This window comes from Gekko japonicus, unplaced genomic scaffold, assembly GCF_001447785.1.
Source record: "Gekko japonicus isolate JY-2015 unplaced genomic scaffold, Gekko_japonicus_V1.1 scaffold220, whole genome shotgun sequence".
Lineage (NCBI taxonomy): Eukaryota > Metazoa > Chordata > Lepidosauria > Squamata > Gekkonidae > Gekko > Gekko japonicus.
Window position 1 is genome coordinate 179207 of NW_015165836.1, and position 23770 is coordinate 202976.

The following is a 23770-nucleotide window of genomic DNA, read 5'->3' on the forward strand; positions in this document are numbered from 1 at the left end:
GTGGCAGAGCATCTGCTTGGCACGCAGATAGTCCCAGGTTCATTCCCTAGCATCTCCAGTTAAAGCGGATCACTTAATAGGTAATACGAGGGACCTCAGCCTGAGACCCTGGAGAGCGGCTGCCAGTCTGAGCAGGCAATACTGAATTTGAGGGACCAAGGGTCTGATTCAGTATAAGAAGAAGAAGAAGAAGATAGAAGACAGCTTCCTGTGTTATGGCCACACTTGCCTCCCCTCTTTCCTTTTGGGGAGCGGCTGTGGCTCAGTGGCAGAGCATCTGCTTGGCACGCAGATAGTCCCAGGTTCATTCCCTAGCATCTCCAGTTAAAGCGGATCACTTAATAGGTAATATGAGGGACCTCAGCCTGAGACCCTGGGGGAATCAAACCCGGTTCTCCCAGATTAGAGTCCGCACACTTAACCACTACACCAATAAGGCAGCTTCATGTCTTCATTTGTGTCTGGATACATAATCTCACCCCAGAAGTTAACATGGGCCTCTCCAGGACAATCCAAATTAGGATCATTGCAGGGTAGGTGGAGCTTTTGAAAAGACCATTCCCAGTGAGAATGATTTAGAGTTTCCCCCTGGCGGTGTTATCGATGCAGCGAGCATGAAGTTGAGCAAACTCCGGAGGACGACGGAAGACGGGAGGGCCTGGCGTGATGTGGTCCATGGGGTCGCGAAGAGTCGGACACTACGGTGCGACCAGGGGTCATTTCGTAGAAAAAGAGGTGCAGGAGCTCATTAGCATTATTTATTTATTTATTTATTTATTTCTTCAAACTTATACCCCGCCCTCCCCGCAAGCGGGCTCAGGGCGGCTTCCACTAAAAACATAAATTACATTAAAATACACAGTATACAGCATACCATAAAACATTAATACATAAATACAAAGTGCAGGCGCAGAAAAATTCATCTCGATGGTGAGTTGCATAACTCATTAGTATAACTTATTTGCATATGCCACTCACCCTGACATCACCGGAAGTGTGTCGGAAGGCAACACCCACCGCTCAGGCTCCACTGGACTGTTTTGGATTGCTAGCTATTGGGGGGGGGGACGCGCAGATCTGCCCTCACAGAGGAGGGAGAGCTTGTACCTGAAGGCAGGCCGGGGGAGGAGGCTCTGCAACTTACCTGGCTGCTTCTTGCTCCTCGTGGCCCGACTGAGGGCTGCTGGGAGCAGGGGGCGGGGCTTGTTGCATGTGCCTGCCCCCTGGGCTCCTTACTGCCGGAGCTCCGCTCCTGTGCGCTCCCGCAGGAAATGACCCCTGTGTGCGACTGAGAAACAACAACAACAACTGGTGGTGCCAAATAAAATAAATAAAATAAATTCTAAAAGTCTGAGCCTGCTCAACATATGGAGACCTTTACACCTGTGCCCAAGGCCAGATGTATGAGCCATCAAGGCTGCTTCTTTGGCTGCCCCTAAATTCGTTCTCCTCAAGTAATGAAATTGGTCCTTGGGGTTAATTCCAGCAAAGCTCATGTGGGTTAACGGTAAAAAACACTACAGAGCCAGTGTGGTGTAGTAGTTAAGAGTGTCGGACTAGTATCTGAAAAACCCTGGTTCTAATCCCCGCTCGTACCATGGAAGCTTGCTGGGTGACTTTGGGCCAGTCACGTTATCTCAGCCTAACCTACCTTGCAGGGTTGTTGTGAGGATGAAATGAAGGAAAGGAGAAAGATGTAAGCTGCTCTGAGTCCCCAATGAGGAGAGAAGAAGAAGAAGAGGAGAGTTGGATTTATACCCCACCCTTCACTCGGAGTCTCAGAGCGGTTTACAGTCTCCTTCAGTTCCTCTCCTCACAACAGACACCCTGTGAGGTAGGTGAGAGACCAGCTCCTGAGAGAAGAGCTCTGAGAGAACTTGTGACTGACACAGGGTCACATCAGCAGCTGCATCTGGAGGAGTGAGGAATCAAACCCAGTTCTCCCAGATTAGAGTCCGCACTCCTAACCTTTACTACACCAAATGACTATGAAGGATAAGTATTTACGGAGGATAAATCTATCAGTGGCCACTAGCCATGGTGACTAAAGGGAACCTACAATTCTCTGAATCCCAGAGCCAGGAGACAGCATCAGGGGAAGGCCTCTCTGCCCTGTTGTTGGCCCTCCAGAGGAACTGGTTGGCGACTGTGTGAGATAAGAGGCTGGACTAGACGGACCACTGGTCTGATCCAGCAGGGCTCTTCTGATGTTCTAATGAAGGCCTTGGCCTCTGTGCCCTGTTGTTGGCCCTCCAGAGGAACTGGTTGGCCACTGTGTGAGACAGGATGCTGGACTAGGTAGACCACTGGTCTGATCCAGCAGGGCTCTTCTTACATTCTTAACCATCTTTGCTGGATATATTAAAGCTATTTTCTGCCGTGCTTCTGCTCCACGAGACACCGCCTCGTCTCTCCCTTTTTTAAATACAGAGCCATGAATGACGTTGGAGATTACATTGGCTCGAACACAGAAATATCTTGGTTGCCCAATCTGGATGACTTAATGAAAGGCTACGCGCGGAACTTCAGGCCTGGGATCGGAGGTAAGGATCTCTTGTGTCTGCCAAACAGCAAACACACAACGATATTAGCCCTAAATACAAACGTTGATATGACAGCCATGTATAAAAGGTGGAAATTGAAACATAATGTATTCATTTTATTATTAGTAGTATATTTTTCTCCTGCTTTTCTTCCTGATGGGGACCCAAAGAAGCCTACAAAACACACGCTTTTAAACAAGTTTGAATAACACAATAGAAAGCATAACAAAAGATCAACAATGAATTAGGCCATCCTGGGTTGATGTCTGCCAGGTTAATGCATGTGACCACGGCCTGGGTTCTGATCCACAGATATAGAGCCACGAGACAGAGCATTCTAACCACTTATGCAGAAGGTCCCAGGTTCAATCCCCAACATTTCCAGTTGAGAGGGTCAGGTAGGAGGTGACGTGAAAGACCTCAACCTGCAAACTTAGAGAGCTGCTGACAGTCTGAGTAGACAGTACTGATTGCTCAGTAGGTGATGGGAAATGTTTATTTATTTATTCACATTTATATTCTGCCCTCCCCGCAAACGAGCTCAGGTCGTATCACAATCAGAAACCTGAGCCTGAGACGCTGGAGAGCTGCTGCCAGTCCGAGTAGACAATACTGATTACTCAGTAGGTGATGGGAAAGACCTCAGCCTGAGACCCTGGAGAGCCGCTGCCAGTCCGAGTAGACAATACTGATTACTCAGTAGGTGATGGGAAAGACCTCAGCCTGAGACCCTGGAGAGCCGCTGCCGGTCCGAGTAGACAATACTGATTACTCAGTAGGTGATGGGAAAGACCTCAGCCTGAGACCCTGGAGAGCCGCTGCCGGTCCGAGTAGACAATACTGACTTTGATGGACCAAGGGTCTGATTCAGCATAAGGCACACGGACTCTGTTCTCACTGAACTTTGAATTCTTCAAATATCAGTTTTCAGTTTGTTCAGAAATTGGTACAGTGGTGGTCATCGAGGGGTGTTACTAGTGAGTAAAACATGGTTGTAACATCGGCGGTAGACCCGTAGAACAAAGTTTGAGTCCAGTGACACCTTTAAGACCAACAAAGTTGAATTCTGGGTGTAAGTTTTCGTGTGCATGAAGATGTATGCATGCACATGAAAGCTTATACCAAGAAGTAAACTTTGTTGTCTTAAAGGTGCCACTGGACTCAAATTTTATTCTGTTGCTTCAGACCAACACGGCTACTGACCTGAATCTATCGATATGCTTGTAGCATCAGCGGTAGACCCGTAGAACAAAGTTTGAGTCCAGTGGCACCTTTAAGACCAACAACGTTGAATTCTGGGTATACGTTTTCGTGTGCATGAAGATGTGTGCCTGCACATGAAAGCTTATACCAAGAATTAAACTTTGTTGGTCTTAAAGGTGCCCCTGGACTCAAATTGTATTCTGCTGCTTCAGACCAACACGGCTACTGACCTGAATCTATCTTCATGGTAGACCCATGTCTCTTTTGTACCACTGCAAGATTTGCAGGTGGAGGCCCATGTGATTGAATGTTCTTCCATGCAAAGACTTCCCCTTGTGTAGAAAACTAGAGTTCAGGGAGAAGGCTAGCTAGGCATGAACCTTTCCCCCCTCAATTGCTAGTTTTCTATTATGCAGGGAATGCCTTTTCCTAAAAGACAGTGTCTCTTGTGACACCAGTGCCTACCTTAGAAACAACGGGTCTTCTTTTCCCTTAAACCTCCCTGCTTGTTTTATTTGTATGAACATGAATGCAGATTAAATTGATTGATAGACCGTTGTACTTGAATCGGGTAGCTGCCCTAATGTTTACACCAAGCTGTGGAAATGCAAGAGTGGCTACAACTTGCGGTAAGTTTCCCCTTTCATCTCTTTCTCAGGCCCGCCTGTTAACGTTGCTATGGCTATCGAGGTCACCAGCATCGACCACATCTCCGAAGTGAACATGGTAAGTTACTCGTAGAGGGAAACCATCTGCAATGTAATGTCAAACATTTTTCTGTCGACCCTGGAGAGCCGCTGCCGGTCCGAGTAGACAATACTGATTACTCAGTAGGTGATGGGAAAGACCTCAGCCTGAGACCCTGGAGAGCCGCTGCCGGTCCGAGTAGACAATACTGACTTTGATGGACCAAGGGTCTGATTCAGCATAAGGCACACGGACTCTGTTCTCACTGAACTTTGAATTCTTCAAATATCAGTTTTCAGTTTGTTCAGAAATTGGTACAGTGGTGGTCATCGAGGGGTGTTACTAGTGAGTAAAACATGGTTGTAACATCGGCGGTAGACCCGTAGAACAAAGTTTGAGTCCAGTGACACCTTTAAGACCAACAAAGTTGAATTCTGGGTGTAAGTTTTCGTGTGCATGAAGATGTATGCATGCACATGAAAGCTTATACCAAGAAGTAAACTTTGTTGTCTTAAAGGTGCCACTGGACTCAAATTTTATTCTGTTGCTTCAGACCAACACGGCTACTGACCTGAATCTATCTTCATGGTAGACCCATGTCTCTTTTGTACCACTGCAAGATTGCAGGTGGAGGCCCATGTGACTGAATGTTCCTCCATGCAAAGACTTCCCCTTGTATAGAAAACTAGAGTTCAGGGAGAAGGCTAGGCATGAACCTTTCCCCCCTCAATTGCTAGTTTTCTATTATGCAGGGAATGCCTTTTCCTAAAAGACAGTGTCTCTTGTGACACCAGTGCCTACCTTAGAAACAACGGGTCTTCTTTTCCCTTAAACCTCCCTGCTTGTTTTATTTGTATGAACATGAATGCAGATTAAATTGATTGATAGACCGTTGTACTTGAATCGGGTAGCTGCCCTAATGTTTACACCAAGCTGTGGAAATGCAAGAGCGACTACAACTTGCGGTAAGTTTCCCCTTTCATCTCTTTCTCAGGCCCGCCTGTTAACGTTGCTATGGCTATCGAGGTCACCAGCATCGACCACATCTCCGAAGTGAACATGGTAAGTTACTCGTAGAGGGAAACCATCTGCAATGTAATGTCAAACATTTTTCTGTCGGAAAGCTGGTTTTCATGTGAAGTGAAGGAACCTGGTATGGTAGTGAACAAGCCGAATGGGCTTCCCCAGGTTCCAGTGGAGTGCGGTTTTAAAGGATGATTTGCTTCATAGCTGTTAGAGCTTTGATTCTTTTTTTTAAAAATATGTGTGTGTGTGCACTTGGAAGTCATGGCGACCTCTGGTGACTGACCCCTACTGGGGGCCTGGAGGATATTCAGAGAGGTGGCTGGGTAAAGCCTGCCCCCGTCTCCTGAGTGCTGGTATTCCAAGGAGGTCTCCCATCCAAATATTTGCCAGAGTCGACCCCACTTAGCTTCTGAGACCTGGCGAGACTGGGCCTGCCTGAGCTATCCAGGTCAGGGCTGGAGCTTTGATTCTTGAAAGCTTATACCCCCAAAATCTTGCTGGTCTCTCTACTGGACTCCAATCCAGCTGTTCATGAAAACAGGTAATGATCAGTGTTCCCTCTAAGCTGAGTTAGTGTGAGCTAGCTCACAGTTTTTTAGCCTCCGGCTCACACATTTTTATCTTAGCTCAGGAAGCATGGCTCCAGAGCAAATTAATTTCCGCAGTAGCCAAATTGCTCGCTCACAATTTGAATGCCAAGAGCTCACAAAGTAGAATTTTTGCTCACAAGACTCCACAGCTTAGAAGGAACATTGTTGATGATAGTTTGAGAGGGTAGCTATCTTGGTCTGCAATAGAACAGCCGGATTTGAGTCCAAGAGCACCTTAGAGACCTGCTAGATTTTTGAGGTAGAAGCTCTCTTTGTCAGATACCGACTATCTGATGAAGGGAATTTTGATTCTCCAGAGTTCATACTCCAAAACTAGTTGGTCCCTAAGGTGCTACCGGCCTCGAATCTGGCTGTTCTACCACCGACCAACACAGCTACCCTCTGAAACTCACTTCACAATGTATCTTTCTGATTAAGCCAGAAGGCACGTATTGGTGTTAGTTTCTCTCCGGCTTTTAGGATTCCAAATTACTTTGTTTTGCTTCTGAAGTGGAACCCATCAGAGTTCCCTCTAAGCTGAGTTAGTGTGAGCTAGCTCACAGTTTTTTGGTCTCCGACTCACACATTTTTGTCCTGGCTCAGGAAGGATGGCTCTGGAACAAACAAATCTACGCAGCAGCCAAATGGCTCGCTCACAACCTAAATGCCAGGAGCTCACAAAGTAGAATTTTTGCTCACAAGACCCCCCCAGCTTAGAGGGAGCACTGGAACCGATATGTAAGGAATTCTCAGATTCTTGTTTTTTATTTCCAGGTATGCAGGGGTCATTTCGTAGAAAAAGAGGTACAGGAGCTCATTAGCATACCTTATTAGCATAACTCATTTGCATATGCCACACCCCCTGACATCACCGGACGTGTGTCAGAAGGCAACACCCACCGCTCAGGCTTCACTGGACTGTTTTGGATTGCTAGCTATGGGGGGGGATGCGCAGATCTGCCCTCACAGAGGAGGGAGAGCTTGTACCTGAAGGCGGGCCGGGGGAGGGGGCCTCTGCAACTTACCTGGCTGCTTCTTGCTCCTCGTGGCCTGACTGAGGGCTGCTGGGAGCAGGGGGCGGGGCTTGTTGCATGTGCCCGCCCCCTGGGCTCCTTACTGCCGGAGCTCCGCTCCTGTGCGCTCCCGCAGGAAATGACCCCTGCAGGTATGTACAGACAACAGGTCTATGTGCAGGAGACAGCTACTGTTAATAAAATGCATGGGGAAAACAAGTAAGTTTTCCCTTGATGCCAGACGCCAAGACAACTTTGCACTGGGCAAGTGGGTGAGGGGAGGCCGTTCCGTTGCCCATATCTGGCTTCAGAAGCGCGTTCCTGTAAAAGGCAATCTCTGGATTCTGCCGCACTGACTCCTTTCTGTCCTCTGCTTTGCGATGATGTCCCCCTGACCAATGTTCCCTCTAAGCTGTGGAGTCCTGTGAGCAAAAATTCTACTTTGCGAGCTACTGGCATTAAAGCTGCGAGCGAACAATTTGGCTGCTGCATCAATTAGTCTGCTTTGGAGCCCTCCTTCCTGAGCTAGGGCAAAAATGTGTGAGCTGGAGGCTAAAAAACGGTGAGCTAGCTCACACTAACTCAGCTTAGATTGAACACTGCCCCGACCCAATTTAAAGGGGGGGGGAACCACCCTGCCACAAACTCTCTCTCTAATTATAAAACCTGTTCTGGATAGATGCTAACCTGATTCTCACTCTTAGGATTCAGCGTGAGGCTCCCGTGAGACGGAGACGCCAGACGCGCGGCTGGCTCGTTTACAGTGTTCTGCACTTGTAGAACTTGTAACTACAGATGTAGGTCAGGTCGTTGGCTGGCGGGCGTGACAGCCAAATGGAACACCCATGTATAGAGAGAATGTATCTTAGAACACGGGCCCCCGACCTTTTTTCAGCCCATGGGGCACCTTTGGAATTCTGACGCAGGGTGGTGGGCAAAACCACAAAATGGCTGCCGCAATATGGCTGCCGCAGCTTCCCTTCAGTCACACAGTGAAGATCGTTGTGCTGTGGTGGCCGCTGCTGCCGAAACAACGTTTTGAAAAATCTGTGCCGCCAATCAAGTCTCCAGTGGCCAATCAGAAGCCCTGCTGGACCAGGCGGCATCAGTAGGGGCAGGGCTTGTAGCCGCCACCACCTCCTGTGACAGTGGCAGTGGCCTTCCAGCTGAAAGAACTGTCAAGCAGCTGTGCAGTAGTTGCAGTGCTGCAGTTTCATTTCCTTATCCCATGTAAACCACTTTTGCATCAGCACAGTAAGTGAAACTGATTCTCCCCCAGGGTTGTAGTGTTTGTGTGCAGTGATTCATTGGTGTGGGAGGGAGGGATAGACTGTGCCTCCCATAAAGCTGTGTGAAAAGCAGGCATGCAGAAGAAGAAGAAGAAGCCCTGCTGGACAAAAGCTCACCTACTTTCTAAAAATGCTTGGTGGGTGCCAGGAACTGGGGGTCCCTGACATAGAGCACTGAAGACCCCTCTCATAGAGTATTACATGTGGTGTGGCGAACAGAGGAATGGCTACCACTCTTGGTTTGCTTCCAGAGACTAAAATGCTGGATTAGATCGATCATCTAGTGTTCAAAAACAGCAGGGCAGTTCTTACGTTCTTCTCTCTTAGCGGACATGTGCTATGGCAGTTCGCGCATGCATGCTATGAGCAAGAGCAAGGGGTGCGATCTGCTCTCCCTGACTAGATCCTGGGGACACAGAACATGCCCTGCTTCCCAGGCTTCTTGGAGCTGTCACCATTGGCAGAAGAATGCTGAACTAGATGGACCTTGGTCTGACCCTAGGGTTGCCAAGTCGACTCACCCCTCGGAGCGGGGGAGCCTTGCCGGCGTCCGGGAGGTCCGTTGGAGCGCGTGCGCACGTCACCAGAAGTGACGTGCGACATTGCTGACATTGGGGCGTGGCCGAGCTCGTCGGGGGGAAAACCATATGGTTTCCCCCCGACGAGCTCAGCCACGCCCCCAACGTCAGCAATGTGGCTGCGTCACCTCTGGTGACGCAGCTTCGGGGGCGGGGTTCCCCCCGGGGGCTGATTCCGCCGTGGCGGAAATCGGGCCTCCGAAGCAGGGGATTCCCCGGCCCCATTTGGCAACCCAACTGACCCAGCCAGATATTTGATGTTCTTGGATCTTAAATGTCTAGGGGATTTACCGTTGCTTGGATAATAAACACCGTTCCTTTAGATAGGAAGTGGCTATCAAACATTCAAGGTTACTGATATTTTACCTGGACCCTGTAAGATGCTCTTGGGATGGATTTCTGGGAGCCATCCTGAGATGGAGATACAGGTCCAAGGAGTCAGTTAGAAAGTGCTTGAAAGAATACAGGCAGGGGGGCTGCCTCTTGCTTTGAGACGTGTAGTTCCAAGTCCTGCATTTGCCTCTCCATGGGGAATGCCCAAAGTTCCCTGTTTTGCTTCTTGTTATATTTGTGTGGATTTTCCCCCCAGTGGTTTCTGCTCTCTGTTTTCACTGTTGGATTTGCAGATTCATCAGTCCTGCGTAGGTATCATGGACATCTTAAAAAAGACTGGGTGCATACATACAATGGGCAACATTTATGTGTCTCCCGTACAATGCTTATGCGTTGATTCACAGATCACATTGAGAATATGCATGTTTTATGAGAAAAATGCAGTTCAAGAAAATGTCAAGTGATACAACAATAAAGTATCGTGGGTTCGATTCATACAGTAGAAGCAGCAAAACTGGGATGTGGGACTTGGAGTCAAACAGTGAGGATGTTGTGCGTATAGTGTGTATTCATAATGTTCTTTGGTTTAGTTTGGTAGGGTATTATTGTATGGGTATGGTGGATTTTTCAATTATTATTATTTTTTTAAGAGAAATGTGAAATCCTATCTAGATGGGAGTTCTAGATGTATGATGTTTCCAGGGGTCATTTCGTAGGAAAAGAGGTGCAGGAGCTCATTAGCATAACCCATTAGCATAACTTATTTGCATATGCCACACCCCCTGACATCACCGGAAGTGTGTCAGAAGGCAACACCCACCACTCAGGCTCCACTGGACTGTTTTGGATTGCTAGCTATTGGGAGGGGGGGGAACGTGCAGATCTGTCCTCGTAGAGGAGGGAGAGCTTGTACCTGAATAAAACTTGGTCTTAAAAGTGCCACTGGACTGTTTTGGACTCGGGGGGCCGGGGGGGGGTTCTGCAACCTACCTGGCTGCTTCCTGCTCTGAGGGCTGCTGGGAGCAGGGGGTGGGGCTTGTTGCATGTGCCCGCCCCCTGGACTCTTTACTGCCGGAGCTCTGCTCTTGTGCGCTCCTGCAGGAAATGACCCCTGGATGTTTCCTTCTGACACCTTTGCTCTGAAAAGAGGTCATTTGAGATGCAATGTCACTGTTATATCATATGAGATCCAGAAGGATTCTGTTTTGAAACAACTTTGCATGGTTCTCACCCTCTCGGTTACAGTGTTAAGTTCTAAACCTGCCCTGGTGATTCTCATCCTTAGGAATATACAATGACTGTCTTCTTGCATCAAAGCTGGCGAGACGACCGGCTGTCGTACAATCACACTAATGAAACCCTGGGCTTGGACAGCCGCTTTGTGGACAAGTTGTGGGTCCCTGACACGTTCATCGTCAATGCCAAGTCCGCCTGGTTTCACGACGTCACTGTGGAGAACAAGCTTATTCGGTTGCAGCCGGATGGGGTCATTTTATACAGCATCAGGTAAAATGAAAACTTCATAGTGGAATATTCGCGGCAGTAGCTGGCAACCATAAGGTTGCAGGTGATCTTCCCTGGCTGGCTCAGCTCCGAATGAGCGAACATCTGCAGGAAGAATCCTCAGCCGTTTCCAGGAGTTCTAACAGGGTTGGCACATGCACAAGAATAGTATTTGGTAGCCGGGGTGCCACAACTGACAAGGCCCTGTCCACAAGGTTGGGGCAACTGCGGTGGCGGTGGCAGAGGCAGTTAAATGCCTGTAGAAATAGTCATCTCGAACCGCTGTAACAGCGGTTCGAATACCACCGTGGTCAGGGTGAGCTCCCGACCCTTGCCCCAGCTCCTGCCAACCCAGCAGTCCGAAAGCCCCTCGGGGCAATTAGGTAAATGGGTACCTGTCCGTAGGAGGACTGGGGGGTACCCCTCCCTCGAAATTGGGCTCCAGCCGAGTGAGGAATCGAGAAGCGGCGGCAACGCGGCGGCGGTCCGCACGAAGGAGATGAAGAGAGGCAGCGACATCCCAAGGAGGCGGTTGGCTCAGCAGCTGATGACGTGGCCATCAGGAGGACGTCCGGAGCCGTAAGGACGTTGTGATGCCCACTGCGGCTGCGCACCAGGGCCCATAACCAGCAGCCCCCGAGAGAAGTCGCCAGAGAGCCGAAAGAGCTGCGGAGGCCACGGAAGCCGCACCGGAGAGAACTGGAAGAAGTCGCCCACTCGCCGGATAAACGAACGATCGGAGCCGGGAGGGTACCTGGTAGGGTTCCCCCCACCCCAGATGTACTGTGGCCATAGTTAGGGTTTCTGCATAGATCTCTGTACCATGCACCGTGTAAGCTGCTCAGAGCCCTTCGGGAGTGAGCGGGGTACAAATTGAAAGTATAAATAAAGAAATAAATAAAACTGGAGCAAGCCCCTTCAAAACAATCTGAATAGGCGGGAAAGCTTGCATGAGAAAAGGTGATCCCTGAGAGATTCTTGTTCAAAACCAGGACTTTGAAACAAACTGTGTATTTCCTTAAATGTGTATGAAATGTCAAGGTGTGACTGCAATTCACAGAGGGGTTTTTTGTGTGTCTTCTTTCTGGGTAGGATTACGTCAACAGTGGCCTGCGACATGGACCTTACCAAATACCCCATGGACGAGCAAGAATGCATGCTGGACTTAGAAAGCTGTGAGTTGAACCCTGAGATGTTTATGAATGAGGGGCGGGTTGAAGATTTACCTTTAGCCACGGTGGTCGGGTCCTGGGGGCGCACTCCTGTTGAGAACGAGCAAGGAAACAAACAACCAGGGCGTGCAGAGTATCAAATACCTGGCTAGCCATTGCATGTGTTCATACTAAGTAGGGTTGCCAACCTCCATGAGGTACCTGGAGGTCTCCTGCAATTACAGTTGATGTCCAGATGGCCAAGACCAGTTCCCCTGGGACAGATGGCTGCTTTGGAGGGTGGAGTCTATGGCATTATTTATTTATTTATTTTTCAAATCTGTATCCCACCCTCTCTGTGAACGGGCTCAGGACGAGTCGCGCAATAGCTGGCCATTCGGCAACACGGAACGTAATAATAAGTGATCGATTAAAACATGAAAAGAGCATTTAAAGACAGCTTACACCAACATGGCAAATGGGGTTCAATGTGGCCAAGTGCAAGGTGATGCACATTGGAGCCAAAAATCCTAAATATAAATACACATTGATGGGGTCTGAACTGGCAGAGACTGATCAAGAGAGAGATCTTGGAGTTGTAGTGGATAACTCACTGAAAATGTCGAGACAGTGTGTGACTGCAATAAAGAAGGCCAATGCTATGCTGGGGATTATTAGGAAGGGTATTGAAAACAGATCAGCCAATATCATAATGCCCCTATATAAATCAATGGTGAGACCTCATTTGGAATACTGTGTGCAGTTCTGGTCACCACACCTTAAAAAGGATATTATAGCTTTGGAAAAAGTGCAGAAAAGGGCAACTCGAATGATAAAAGGGTTGGAACACTTTCCCTATGAGGAAAGGTTAAAGCGCTTAGGGCTCTTTAGCTTGGAGAAAAGACGACTGAGGGGTGACATGATCGAGGTTTATAAGATTATGCATGGGAAAGAGCAGGTAGAGAAAGAGGTACTTTTCTCCCTTTCTCACAATACAAGAACTCGTGGGCACTCCATGAAACTGCAGAGCGGTCGGGTTAGAACGGATAAGAGGAAGTACTTCTTCACCCAAAGAGTGATTAACACTTGGAATTCACTGCCACAGGAAGTGGTGGCGGCTACAAGCATGGACGGCTTCAAAAGGGAATTAGATAAGCATATGGAGCAGAGGTCCATCAGTGGCTATTAGCCACAAGTTATAGATAGGGGCTCTGGGGCAAGTGATGCTCTGTCTTCTTGGTGCTTGGGGGGGGTCAACAGTGGGAGGGCTTCTAATGTCCTGGCCCCACTGCTGGACCTCCTGATGGCACTGGTATTTCTGGCCACTGTGTGACACAGAGTGTTGGACTGGATGGGCCTTTGGCCTGATCCAACATTGGCGTCTCTTATGTTCTTATGTTCTTAATACTGGTGTCGCTAGACTCTGGGTTGATCGAATCCAGGCCGCGTAGAGATGGTGTCTTCAACGGGGGAGGTCGAGTTATTTTTACTGGATGCCCACTGCCTCGATCAAAGGCCTGGTGGAAGAGCTGCACTTTACAGGTCCCATGGAACGGAAGAAGGTCCTGCAGGGCCCTGATCTCATGCGGGGGAGCATGTTTCACCAGGCTGGGGCCAGGGCAAAGAAAACGCTGGTTGAGGCTAAACAGATGTCTCTCAGGCCAGGGTCGTTTCGTAGAAAAAGAGCTAGGGGAACTCATTAGCATAACTCATTAGCATATGCCACACCCCCTGACATCACCGGAAGTGTGTCATAAGGCCGGACTGTTTTGAATTGTTAGCTGTTGGGTGGGGGGAATGTGCAGATCTGTCCTTGCAGAGGAAGGAGAGCTTGTACCTGAATAAAACTTGGTCTTCAAGGTGCCACTGGACTGTTTTGGATTGCTAGCTATGGGGGGGACACGCACAGATCTGCCCTCACAGAGGAGGGAGAGCTTGTACCTGAAGGCGGGCCGGGGGGGGGCCTCTGCAACTTACCTGGCTGCTTCTTGCTCCTCGGCACCACGGTTTAAGAAGGATCTAGACAAGCTGGAACGTGTCCAGAGGAGGGTAACAGAGATGGTGAGGGGTCTGGAGACCAAGTCCTATGAGGAGAGGTTGAAGGAGCTGGGTACGTTTAGCCTGGAGAGGAGACGACTGAGAGGTGATAATGATAACCATCTTCAAGAACTTGAAGGGCTGTCGTATAGAGGATGGTGCGGAGTTGTTTTCTGTTGCCCCAGAAGGTTGGACCAGAACTGAGTTGCAATAAAATCAAAATTGTTTTCGGCTAAATATGAGGAAGAACTTCCTGACAGTGAGAGCAGTTCCTCAGTGGAACAGGCTTCCTCGGGAGGTGGTGGGCTCAAGCAGAGGCTAGATGGCCATTTGACAGCAATGCTGATTCTGTGAACTTAGGCAGATCATGAGAGGGAGGGCAGGAAGGGTTGCCTCAGTGCTTACATCTCATGGCCCTTTCTTACACACCCATATTGTTACTTTGGGGATCAGGCAGCAATTTTTTTTTCCAGGTCAGTTTGGTTGGGGATCCTGGAGGCTTTTTGTCAACTTCTGGGCATAGAGCAGGGGTCACTGGGTATGTGTGTGTGGGGGAGGGTAGTTGTAAATTTCCTGCATTGTGTGGGGGGTTGGACTAGATGACCCTTGAGGTCCCTTCCAGCTCTGTTTCTATGGATCAAGTCTCTGTGCGGGGCTCAGAAAGCACCAGAGCTCTTTGCTTCCTGGTGAGTGGTTTTGCCGCCGCTGCCGCCTCCTCCTTCCTCCTCCTCCTCCTCCTCCTGTTTCATTTTTAGCCCTGGCTGTTTTCCTAGGCAATTAAGCACAATGCATTTTTATCCTTTCAAATACAAGCAATCTGCTGTGTGTGTGCTTTTTTAACTAACGCCATCCCCAAATGCCACAGCAGCTAACAATGAGATCGCCATTTATTCGGCTGGCAAGATTTCTGCCAAGGACCGGGTTCTTAAATTTAATTTGCGGGTTGTTCTTTCAGGGCAGTAAACATTAGTCGACATAAAGCCTCTCTGCTAATACATTAACCTTTTCTCTCTCTTTTTTAAAGGCAAAGGAAATTGTTCCTTTTTGTTACAGAAAATAGACCAATGAGTGAGCTTATTGCTTATGCGAGTATTCTGCAGTGTTGCAGGAAAAAACCCAGAATGTGGCTCTGGGTGTGGAATTTAGCTTCCTGTTAGTTTTTGAAGCAAACTTCTAGTCCTCAGGGATGCCTAGAAGTGTTGGAAAGAGGGTGGACAGGGTGAGCCCCTTGTCCCGGCATCAAACCAACACGAGACATTGAACCGATAACCCTGATGGGTATTTTAGCGATAAGAAGGGAGGGAGAACTGGCTGAGCATCACAACACTGCAGAAGGGAAATGCAGTTTGGGGCTGTATCAAGAGAGGTATAGTTGTCCAGATCATGCAAAGTGATGGTATCACTTGCCTCTGCTCTGGTTAGACCTCATCTAGAGTATTGCGTTCAGTTTTGGGCACCACGGTTTAAGAAGGATCTAGACAAGCTGGAACGTGTCCAGAGGAGGGTAACAGAGATGGTGAGGGGTCTGGAGACCAAGTCCTATGAGGAGAGGTTGAAGGAGCTGGGTACGTTTAGCCTGGAGAGGAGACGACTGAGAGGTGATAATGATAACCATCTTCAAGAACTTGAAGGGCTGTCGTATAGAGGATGGTGCGGAGTTGTTTTCTGTTGCCCCAGAAGGTTGGACCAGAACTGAGTTGCAATAAAATCAAAATTGTTTTCGGCTAAATATGAGGAAGAACTTCCTGACAGTGAGAGCAGTTCCTCAGTGGAACAGGCTTCCTCGGGAGGTGGTGGGCTCAAGCAGAGGCTAGATGGCCATTTGACAGCAATGCTGATTCTGTGAACTTAGGCAGATCTCAAGAAGGGAGGGCAGGAAGGGTTGCCTCCGTGCTTAGTTCTTGTGGCCTTTTCTTACACGCCCAGGGGAATGCTGATCGCCACTTTGGGTTCAGGAAGCAATCTTTCTCCAGGCCAGTTTGGCTGGGAATCCTGGAGGTTTATTGTCATCTTCTGGGCATGGAGCAGGAGTCACTGGGGGTGCAGGGGGGGGAGGTATTTGTGAATTTCCTGCACGGTGCAGTGGGTTGGACTAAATGACCCTGGAGGTCCCTTCCGACTCTATGATTCTGTAACTCTTCCCCACCCCATGTTGCCTCCCAAACTTTGCAAACTGTTGGGCTTTCTCGACAAAGAGGCTCATGCGCATGAGAGAACGTTAGCTGTCAATCTCTTCCCTCTCCCCAAATCCCCGCATTTATTCCGTTTCTTTTGGCAGATGGCTACTCCTCGGAGGACATCGTCTACCATTGGTCGGAAAACCAGGACCAGATCCACGGGCTGGATAAGCTGGAGCTCGCTCAGTTCACAATCACCAGTTACCGGTTCACGAGGGAAATCATGAACTTCAAGTCTGGTAAAGAAAGCAGTCAGGAGCCTTTTACAAGTGCTGCATAAGGATAGGTCTTTGAGGAGAGGTTATGAGACAGATACATAGAGGAAAGTTCCATCGATGGTAATAATTAATAATTATTGTATGGCCTTGTGTGTAGTATAGCCAGGAGATCCTAAGACTGTCTGGCAGCCGAAAGTTCTAGCTTGTTTTACCATTATGCAACACTAGGCGGTGAGCTAGACTTGTTTTTTAGGCAAGAAACGTTTCAGAGGTGGTTTGCCATTCACTGCCTCTATGTCACGACCCTGGTATTCCTTGGAGGTCGCCCTTCCCAATACTAGCCAAAGCCAACCCTGCTTAGCTTCCGAGATCTGACGAGATCGGGCTAGCCTGGGCTATCCATCGATGGTTGTTAGATACGATGGCTGCATGGATCCTCTATGTCCAGAGGCAGTGTACCTCTGAATACTGGTTGCTGGAGGTCATACAGTAGAGGAGGGCTGTTGCTTTTAATGGAGGGCTGGCATCGGGTAGGTAGCACCAGGCTGCTGCCAAGGCTATGGGATCCTGGGAGGACCCACCTCCCACTGGACCAGGCCCACTGCTGGCAGATGGCCCCCCAAGACACCAGGCTTGGTTCTGCTTGGAACCACGATGCTGGTCTAGATGGGACTTCTGGTCTGATCTAGCAAGGCTTTTTGCCTACAAGCATCATTTCCTGGAAAAGATCAGATTTAATTCTGGGGGGAAAGCATTCAAATATCAAAGAGTTTAAGAGAGCTAATGATCACTAACCCCCCCCCCCCCCCCCCACCCACCAAAGCCACTACAAGATGATGGAAGAACATTCGGCCAACGTAAAAGTCCATGTAGACGAGTGTTCGCGAGTACTGAATACAAATTAATACGCAGTCGTTTCAGAAGACTTTAGCTTATGTTGAAGAGATGGGTGATGTCATGTTTGTATGAATAGCTTGGGTAATTTTAGAAAAATTCACAATATACTGTGTGACTCTTTACCATATGATTCCCACCCCCCTTGTTTTTAGCTTTATCACTCCGAGAGTTTAAAATACAATATCCAAGCAACTCAGCGATAGCTTCTGCTTGACAATAATTACTTAAAGCTCGGACAGCTTTTCCAGTATAATACAATGTACGCAGTGCCAGAGTCTTCAATGAAGGGCTTCATGCAGCTGTTGGCTTGAGATAATTGTGGCATCTCCCCAGCCCAAGAAGTGTGGAACGTCATACGTCTAATAATAATCGCACGTCTACAAAATCTAAAAGCGTCGCATCAGTGACCATTACAAACTGTTGTTACAGCAACATATTTCCTCAAATTGTCCCTCCGTGTATTCTGATCGAGGCATCCATTCTATAAATGGATGCCAGCTCTTTGGTTCAGGGGTCCCCAGACTTTTTGAGCTTGTGAGCATCTTTGGAATCGAGCCTGTGTTTATATCTCTGTCCCACGGCCAAGGCGTCTCAAGAGAGGCCCTGGGCACCCTGACCTGGATAGCCCAGGCAAGCCTGATACCGTCAGATCTCGGAAGCTGAGCAGGGCCAACTCTGGCAAGTACTTGGAAGGGCGACCTCCAAGGAATACCAGGGCTGGGACGCAGAGGCAGGGTAATCAAGCCACCTCTCTGAAAAATATCCAAGTCCTATATATATATATATATATATATACACACACACACACACACACACATATACAGGGGTCATTTCCTACAGGAGCACACAGGAGTGGAGCTCCGGCAGTAGAGAGCCCAGGGGGTGGGCACATGCAACAAGCCCCACCCCTGCTCCCAGCAGCCCTCAGTCAGAGCAAGAAGCAGCCAGGTAAGTTGCAGAGCTCCCCCTGCCCCCCCCCGGTCCAAAACAGTCCAGTGGCACCTTTAAGACCAAGTTTTATTCAGGTACAAGCTCTCCCTCCTCTGCGAGGACAGATCTGCACGTTCCCCCCCCCTCATAGCTAGCAATCCAAAACAGTCCAGTAGAGCCTGAGCGGTGGGTGTTGCCTTCTGACACACTTCCGGTGATGTCAGGGGGTGTGGCATATGCAAATAAGTTACGCTAATGAGTTATGCTAATGAGCTCCTGCACCTCTTTTTCTACAAAATGACCTCCATGTTTTGAGGCTCCTGGTATGTATCGGGGGAAGGCCATGGTTCAGTGGTAGAGCCTCTGCTTGACATGCAGAAGGTCCCCGGTTCAATCCCTGGCATCTCCAGTTAAAAAAGGACCAGAGGTGAAAGACCTCTGCCCAAGACCCTGGAGAGCCACTGCCAGTCTGAGTAGACAATACTGACCTTGATAGACCGATGGTCTGATTCAGTATAAAGGCAGCTGACACCAGGTGGTGGGCCACTGCAGGCACATAGCCGCACACACAGAGGAAGCCCAAGTACAGGAGGCAAGAGGAGTAACTTTTTAAAAAAACAGACCGGGAAGAAGTACGAGTGAGAATAAAACCAACACTACAGTGTCAATTGCTGCTGGAACAATGGTATTTTAATCTGCACTGCCGATTAGATATCCAGTGGCCAATCAAAACTCTGGCTGGGGAAGACGCCCACCTGCCCCCCCACTCCCTAAAATCACTTGGTGGGTGATGGGAAAGATGTCAGTGGGTACCTTGGTGTCCATAGGCACCGTGTTGGGGACCCCTGCAGTATGGTTTCTGATTGGCCACCAGAGATCTGATTGGCTGTGCAGATTAAAATAATGTAGTTTTGCTGGTGGCGGCCGCCAGTGTTGGTTCAGCTCTCTCTCACACTCCTCTACCCAAGTATATATCTTTAAAATGTGGTGGCTCCTCACTGGTGGAATGAGCTCCCGGAGGAGATCAGGGCCCTGCAGGACCTTGCATAGTTCTGCAGGGTCTGTAAAACGGAGCTCTTCCACCAGGCCTTCAACTAGGAGCCGCCCATCACTACCATCAACTATTATAACACCAATATCTGTGGTCAGTGGACTGGCCCTGTATGGACCAGGGGTCATTTTGTAGAAAAAGAAGTGCAGGATCTGTCCTCGCAGAGGAGGGAGAGCTTGTACCTGAATAAAACTTGGTCTTAAAGGTGCCACTGGACTGTTTTGGACCGGGGAGCTGGGGGGGGGGGCTCTGCAACTTACCTGGCTGCTTCTTGCTCTGACTGAGGGCTACTAGGGACAGGGGGTGGGGCTTGTTGCATGTGCCCACCCCCTGGGCTCTTTACTGCCGGAGCTCCGCTCCTGTGCGCTCCTGCAGGAAATGACCCCTGGATCAGACCAACATGCCGTGGAAGACCACTAAGTCAGGATTTAGTATGTCATCTTTAGTACATCACCTAAATTTACTGATGGATAATTGTTGCGAGCATTTTAAATGTTTTTGTATGATTGTTTTAATTGTTTTAAATGTTTTATTTAACCAGCCATACTGTGCTGCTAATGTGAGCCGCCTTGAGCCCGTCCACGGGAAAGGCAGGATATAAATATAATAAATAAATAAATAAATAAAATTACTCCTGTTGTCCCCTGTATCGGGCTTCCTCTGTGTGTGTGTGGGCGGGACTTTATGTCCCATGGCGGCCATCTTGTGGTTGCACCCTGCACCCCGTGTCAGGATTCCAACGGTGCCCCCAGGTTCAGAAAGGTTGGGGAACATGCTCTATTAAAGGGTCCCAAGGACACAGTCTTTTCCTCTACCCGAGACTCTGGAAAGCTGCCTCCAGTCAAAGTAGACAGCTCTGAACTATACAGACCCATGGACTGTCTTAAGGCAGAGGTGTCGAACTCATTTGCTACGAGGGCCGGATCTGACGTAAATGTCACTTTGTCGGGCTAAGCCGTGTGTGCCATAAAATGTAATGCCAGGTACGGGAGATATAAACTTTATAAAGGATACAGGGAAACCCAATTAAACGACATCATTTTTTACTCAAAATACAAACACGCTTAGAATATTAATACTCGTACTGAGATTTTATTACTGTTTTAATTGTATTAATTGTATATATTGTATTTTATTAAATCTGATGTAACCCGCCCTGAGCCTGCCACGTGGAGGGAGGGCGGGATATTAGTCGAATAAAATAAAAATAAAATAAATAAAATGCAGTGTTTCCTTAAAGTCTCTCCCTGATACCCACCCTCCCACTTCCACCGCCCATTACTCATTAGCACTGGGACAGTATACAGGGACATAATGGACAAGTCTCTGTCATCCAGCAGTAAAGGTAATCAGTTCCTCGTGGGCCGGATAGGAGCCCTGGATGGGCTGGTTCTGGCCCGTGGGCCGTATGTTTGACACCCCTGATCTAAGGCATCTAATGTATGCTCACTTAGTTTTTTTCAGTTGTATCGATTGGTTCTGGTGACTTTGAAATCTCTCTCAAGATGCCTGCATCTTTTTTTCCCCCTCTCCCCTTCCCCCCCCCCTTTCCTTCAGCAGGTCAGTTTCCCCGCCTGAGCCTCCACTTCCACCTGCGGCGGAATCGGGGTGTTTACATCATCCAATCCTATGTGCCTTCCATCCTCTTGGTTGCCATGTCTTGGGTTTCTTTCTGGATCAGCCAATCAGCTGTGCCTGCCCGAGTCTCATTAGGTAAAACGAGATCCCGTGTTCTCTTGGGAGCCTTGCGAGGCTAGAACCGAGGTTGCCATCCTCCAGGTGGTGGCTGGAGGTCTCCTGGGATTACAACTGAACTCCAGGCTATAGAGAGCAGTTCCCCTGGAGAAAAGGGCTGCCTTGGAAGGTGGACTCTATGGCATCATACCCCGTTGAAGTCCCTCCCCTTCCCAAACCCCGCCCTCCTCAGGCTCCGCCTCCCCCAGATATCCAGGTATTTCTCAACCAGGAGCTAGAGCCTTTGTTGTGATTCGCGGAGGTGATTTTTGCTCTGGCTTCCAGCATCAGGTGTTCTGCAGTATAAATTTCCATTATTTATTTTATTTTACTTACTTTATTTGTACCCCACTTTTTTCCTTAGTGGCAGCCCGAAGTGGCTTTATGTCATTCTCCTCTCCTCCATTTTACCCTCACAACAACCCTGTGAGGTAGGCTAGGCAGAGAGCGTGTGACTGGCCGAAGGCGCCCAGCAAGATTCCATGGCAGAGTGGGGATTCGAACCTGGGTCTCTTAGATCCTAGTCTGACACTCTAACCGCTACCCCATACATGTTCCCCTCTGTTGCATCATGGGCAATTGGCTGGGAGACCGGGTCAACCCCATTTGAATTGGCAAGGAATGAGGAATCATAGAATCATAGAGTTGGAAGGGGTCATACAGACCATCTAGTCCAACCCCCTGTCCAATGCAGGAATCTAGGACCTGGGTGAGCAAGGCAGAGTATTTTCACCTGATGTTTCGAGGAGGGCACCATACCTAAAGGGTCTCTGTAGCAGTGGTCAGGGCAAAATGAGAGCTTCAAATAAAAAGCCACGCAGTGGACAAGACGACACAGATCTCAGCCCAACTGGGATTGTATGTTGTGTGGACAGGAAGTTTTGAGTTTTAGAATATCCTGCCCACAATGGCACCATTTTTCTGCTGTCCCCGCCCCCCCGCCACTTTCCACACCACTGGAGGGCTTTTTTGCCATCTTAAAAAATAAAATAAAATTGGTGGCTGCAAATGTCCCTGTAGCAATAGAGCTCCTACCTCCTGTGTTGTAGGCAGGGGTGGGGGTGACTATAAGGGGATGGCTGAGAAAGGTGTGGACAAGAGCGTCCGTGTGGACCCTTCACTTTTAAAACAAAGCACTGAATGAAGAAAGCAGCTGCCTAACCAAACAGTGCACGTAAGTGTGGCGTGATTAAACTGGATGCAATTGACGTTGGGAACGGCAGATGACAATGTGATGCTACAATGTGGGATGTGAGCTGCTCGAAAGGTTAGGGCAGCCTTAAGTGTGGTATTCGGGAGGGAATTCTTAAAATCCCTGGCTTACTTCCAGGTATAACCACTGTCCTCACCATGACGACCCTGATGGTGAGCGCCCGTTCTTCTCTGCCGCGGGCTTCGGCCATCAAGGCCCTCGATGTCTACTTCTGGATTTGCTACGTGTTTGTCTTTGCTGCACTGGTCGAATACGCATTTGCCCACTTCAACGCTGACTACATGAAGAAGCAGAAAGACAAATTGAGGAGCAGCCGGCAAGCTGGAGAGGTCAGCAGGGGACCCCTTTTGGGTTCGAGATGTTGTATGGGCCAGAGAGTTGTCAAAGAACTTTTTCTCCCTCTCCCAAATTACTGGAATTCGAAGGCACCCAGTGAAGCTGATGGGCAGTAGGCTCAGGAAATACTACTTTATGCAGAGAGTGATTAAAATGTGGACTTCGCTGCCAGAGGATGTAGTGATGGCCACAGGAATAAACAGCTTTAAAAGGGACTGATTCATGAAGGATAAGTCTATCAGTGGCTACCAGGCATGGTGACTGAGGGGAACCTCCACATTCAGAGGCATTAGGCCTCTGAATCCCAGAGCCAGGAGGCAACATCGGGGAAGGCCTCGGCCTCTCTGCCCTGTTGTTGGACCTCCAGAGGAACTTGTTGGCTATTGTGTGAGACAGGACGCTGGACTAGATGGACCACTGGTTTGATCAAGCAGGGCTCCTCTTATGTTCTTACCTCGGCTCCAAGCCACCCAAGTGTTGGAGTGAAACACTGAGGTCACCAAGTAAAATAAATAAAACCATCATATGGCATTGTCTGTAGTATAGCCTGGAGATCCAAAGATTGTCTGGCAGCCTTAAGTTCTCTAGCCCTTTTAGTGTTATGCATGACTAAAGCAGTGAGCTAGGCTTATTTTTGGGCCGAAAGAGCTCGGTGAGAGCCCAAAGTCACCCAGTTGACTTCATGTGGAGGAATGGGGAATCGAACCCGGCTCTCCAGATTAGAGCCCATTGCTGTTGACCACTACACCACACTTGCGCTCCAAGTGTTGAACGGAAACCTCGAGGTCAGGACTGTTTTCAGCCAATACTCCCTCTAAGCTGTGGAGTCTCATGAGCAAAAATTCTACTTTGTGAGCCACCGGCATTAAAGTTCTGAGCGAGCCATTTGGCGACTGCATAAATGAGTCCGCTCTGGAGCCCTTCCCGAGCTGAGACAAAAATGTGTGAGCCGGAGGCTAAAAAACTGTGAGCTGGCTCACACTAATTCAGCCTAGAGGGAACATTGCCTTCAGCATCCCCAGAGGTGGGGCCGCTGCCAAAGCCCAGGACTCCTGAGGGGGCCAACTGCCACCAGCCTGTTGCCCTTCCCCTTGCCTGCTTGCCCTTCCCCTCCATCTGCTTGGCACTCTGCCCCCCCCCTGCATTCTCAAACTGTGTCACAGTGGGCACCCTTGGGATGGACTCCGCACAAGATTCAAGCCACCCCAAAGGCCAAATGACACTGTCCAGGCCGTTACAAGTTCATTGCGGTTCACAAGTA

General features: G+C 49.0%; 1 protein-coding gene across 1 annotated transcript in view; it reads left to right on the forward strand.

Annotated features, from left to right (window-relative positions):
• The first annotated feature begins 2434 nt into the window (after positions 1–2434).
• Positions 2435–23770, forward strand: part of GABRD (gamma-aminobutyric acid (GABA) A receptor, delta) — a 22730-nt gene continuing 1394 nt past the window's right edge. The window contains exons 1-7 of the mRNA XM_015410930.1: positions 2435–2543; positions 4405–4472; positions 10548–10768; positions 11858–11940; positions 16232–16369; positions 20784–20939; positions 22291–22502. Of these exons, the coding sequence (XP_015266416.1) occupies positions 2435–2543; positions 4405–4472; positions 10548–10768; positions 11858–11940; positions 16232–16369; positions 20784–20939; positions 22291–22502 (987 nt within the window). The remainder of the gene's footprint in view (positions 2544–4404; positions 4473–10547; positions 10769–11857; positions 11941–16231; positions 16370–20783; positions 20940–22290; positions 22503–23770) is intronic.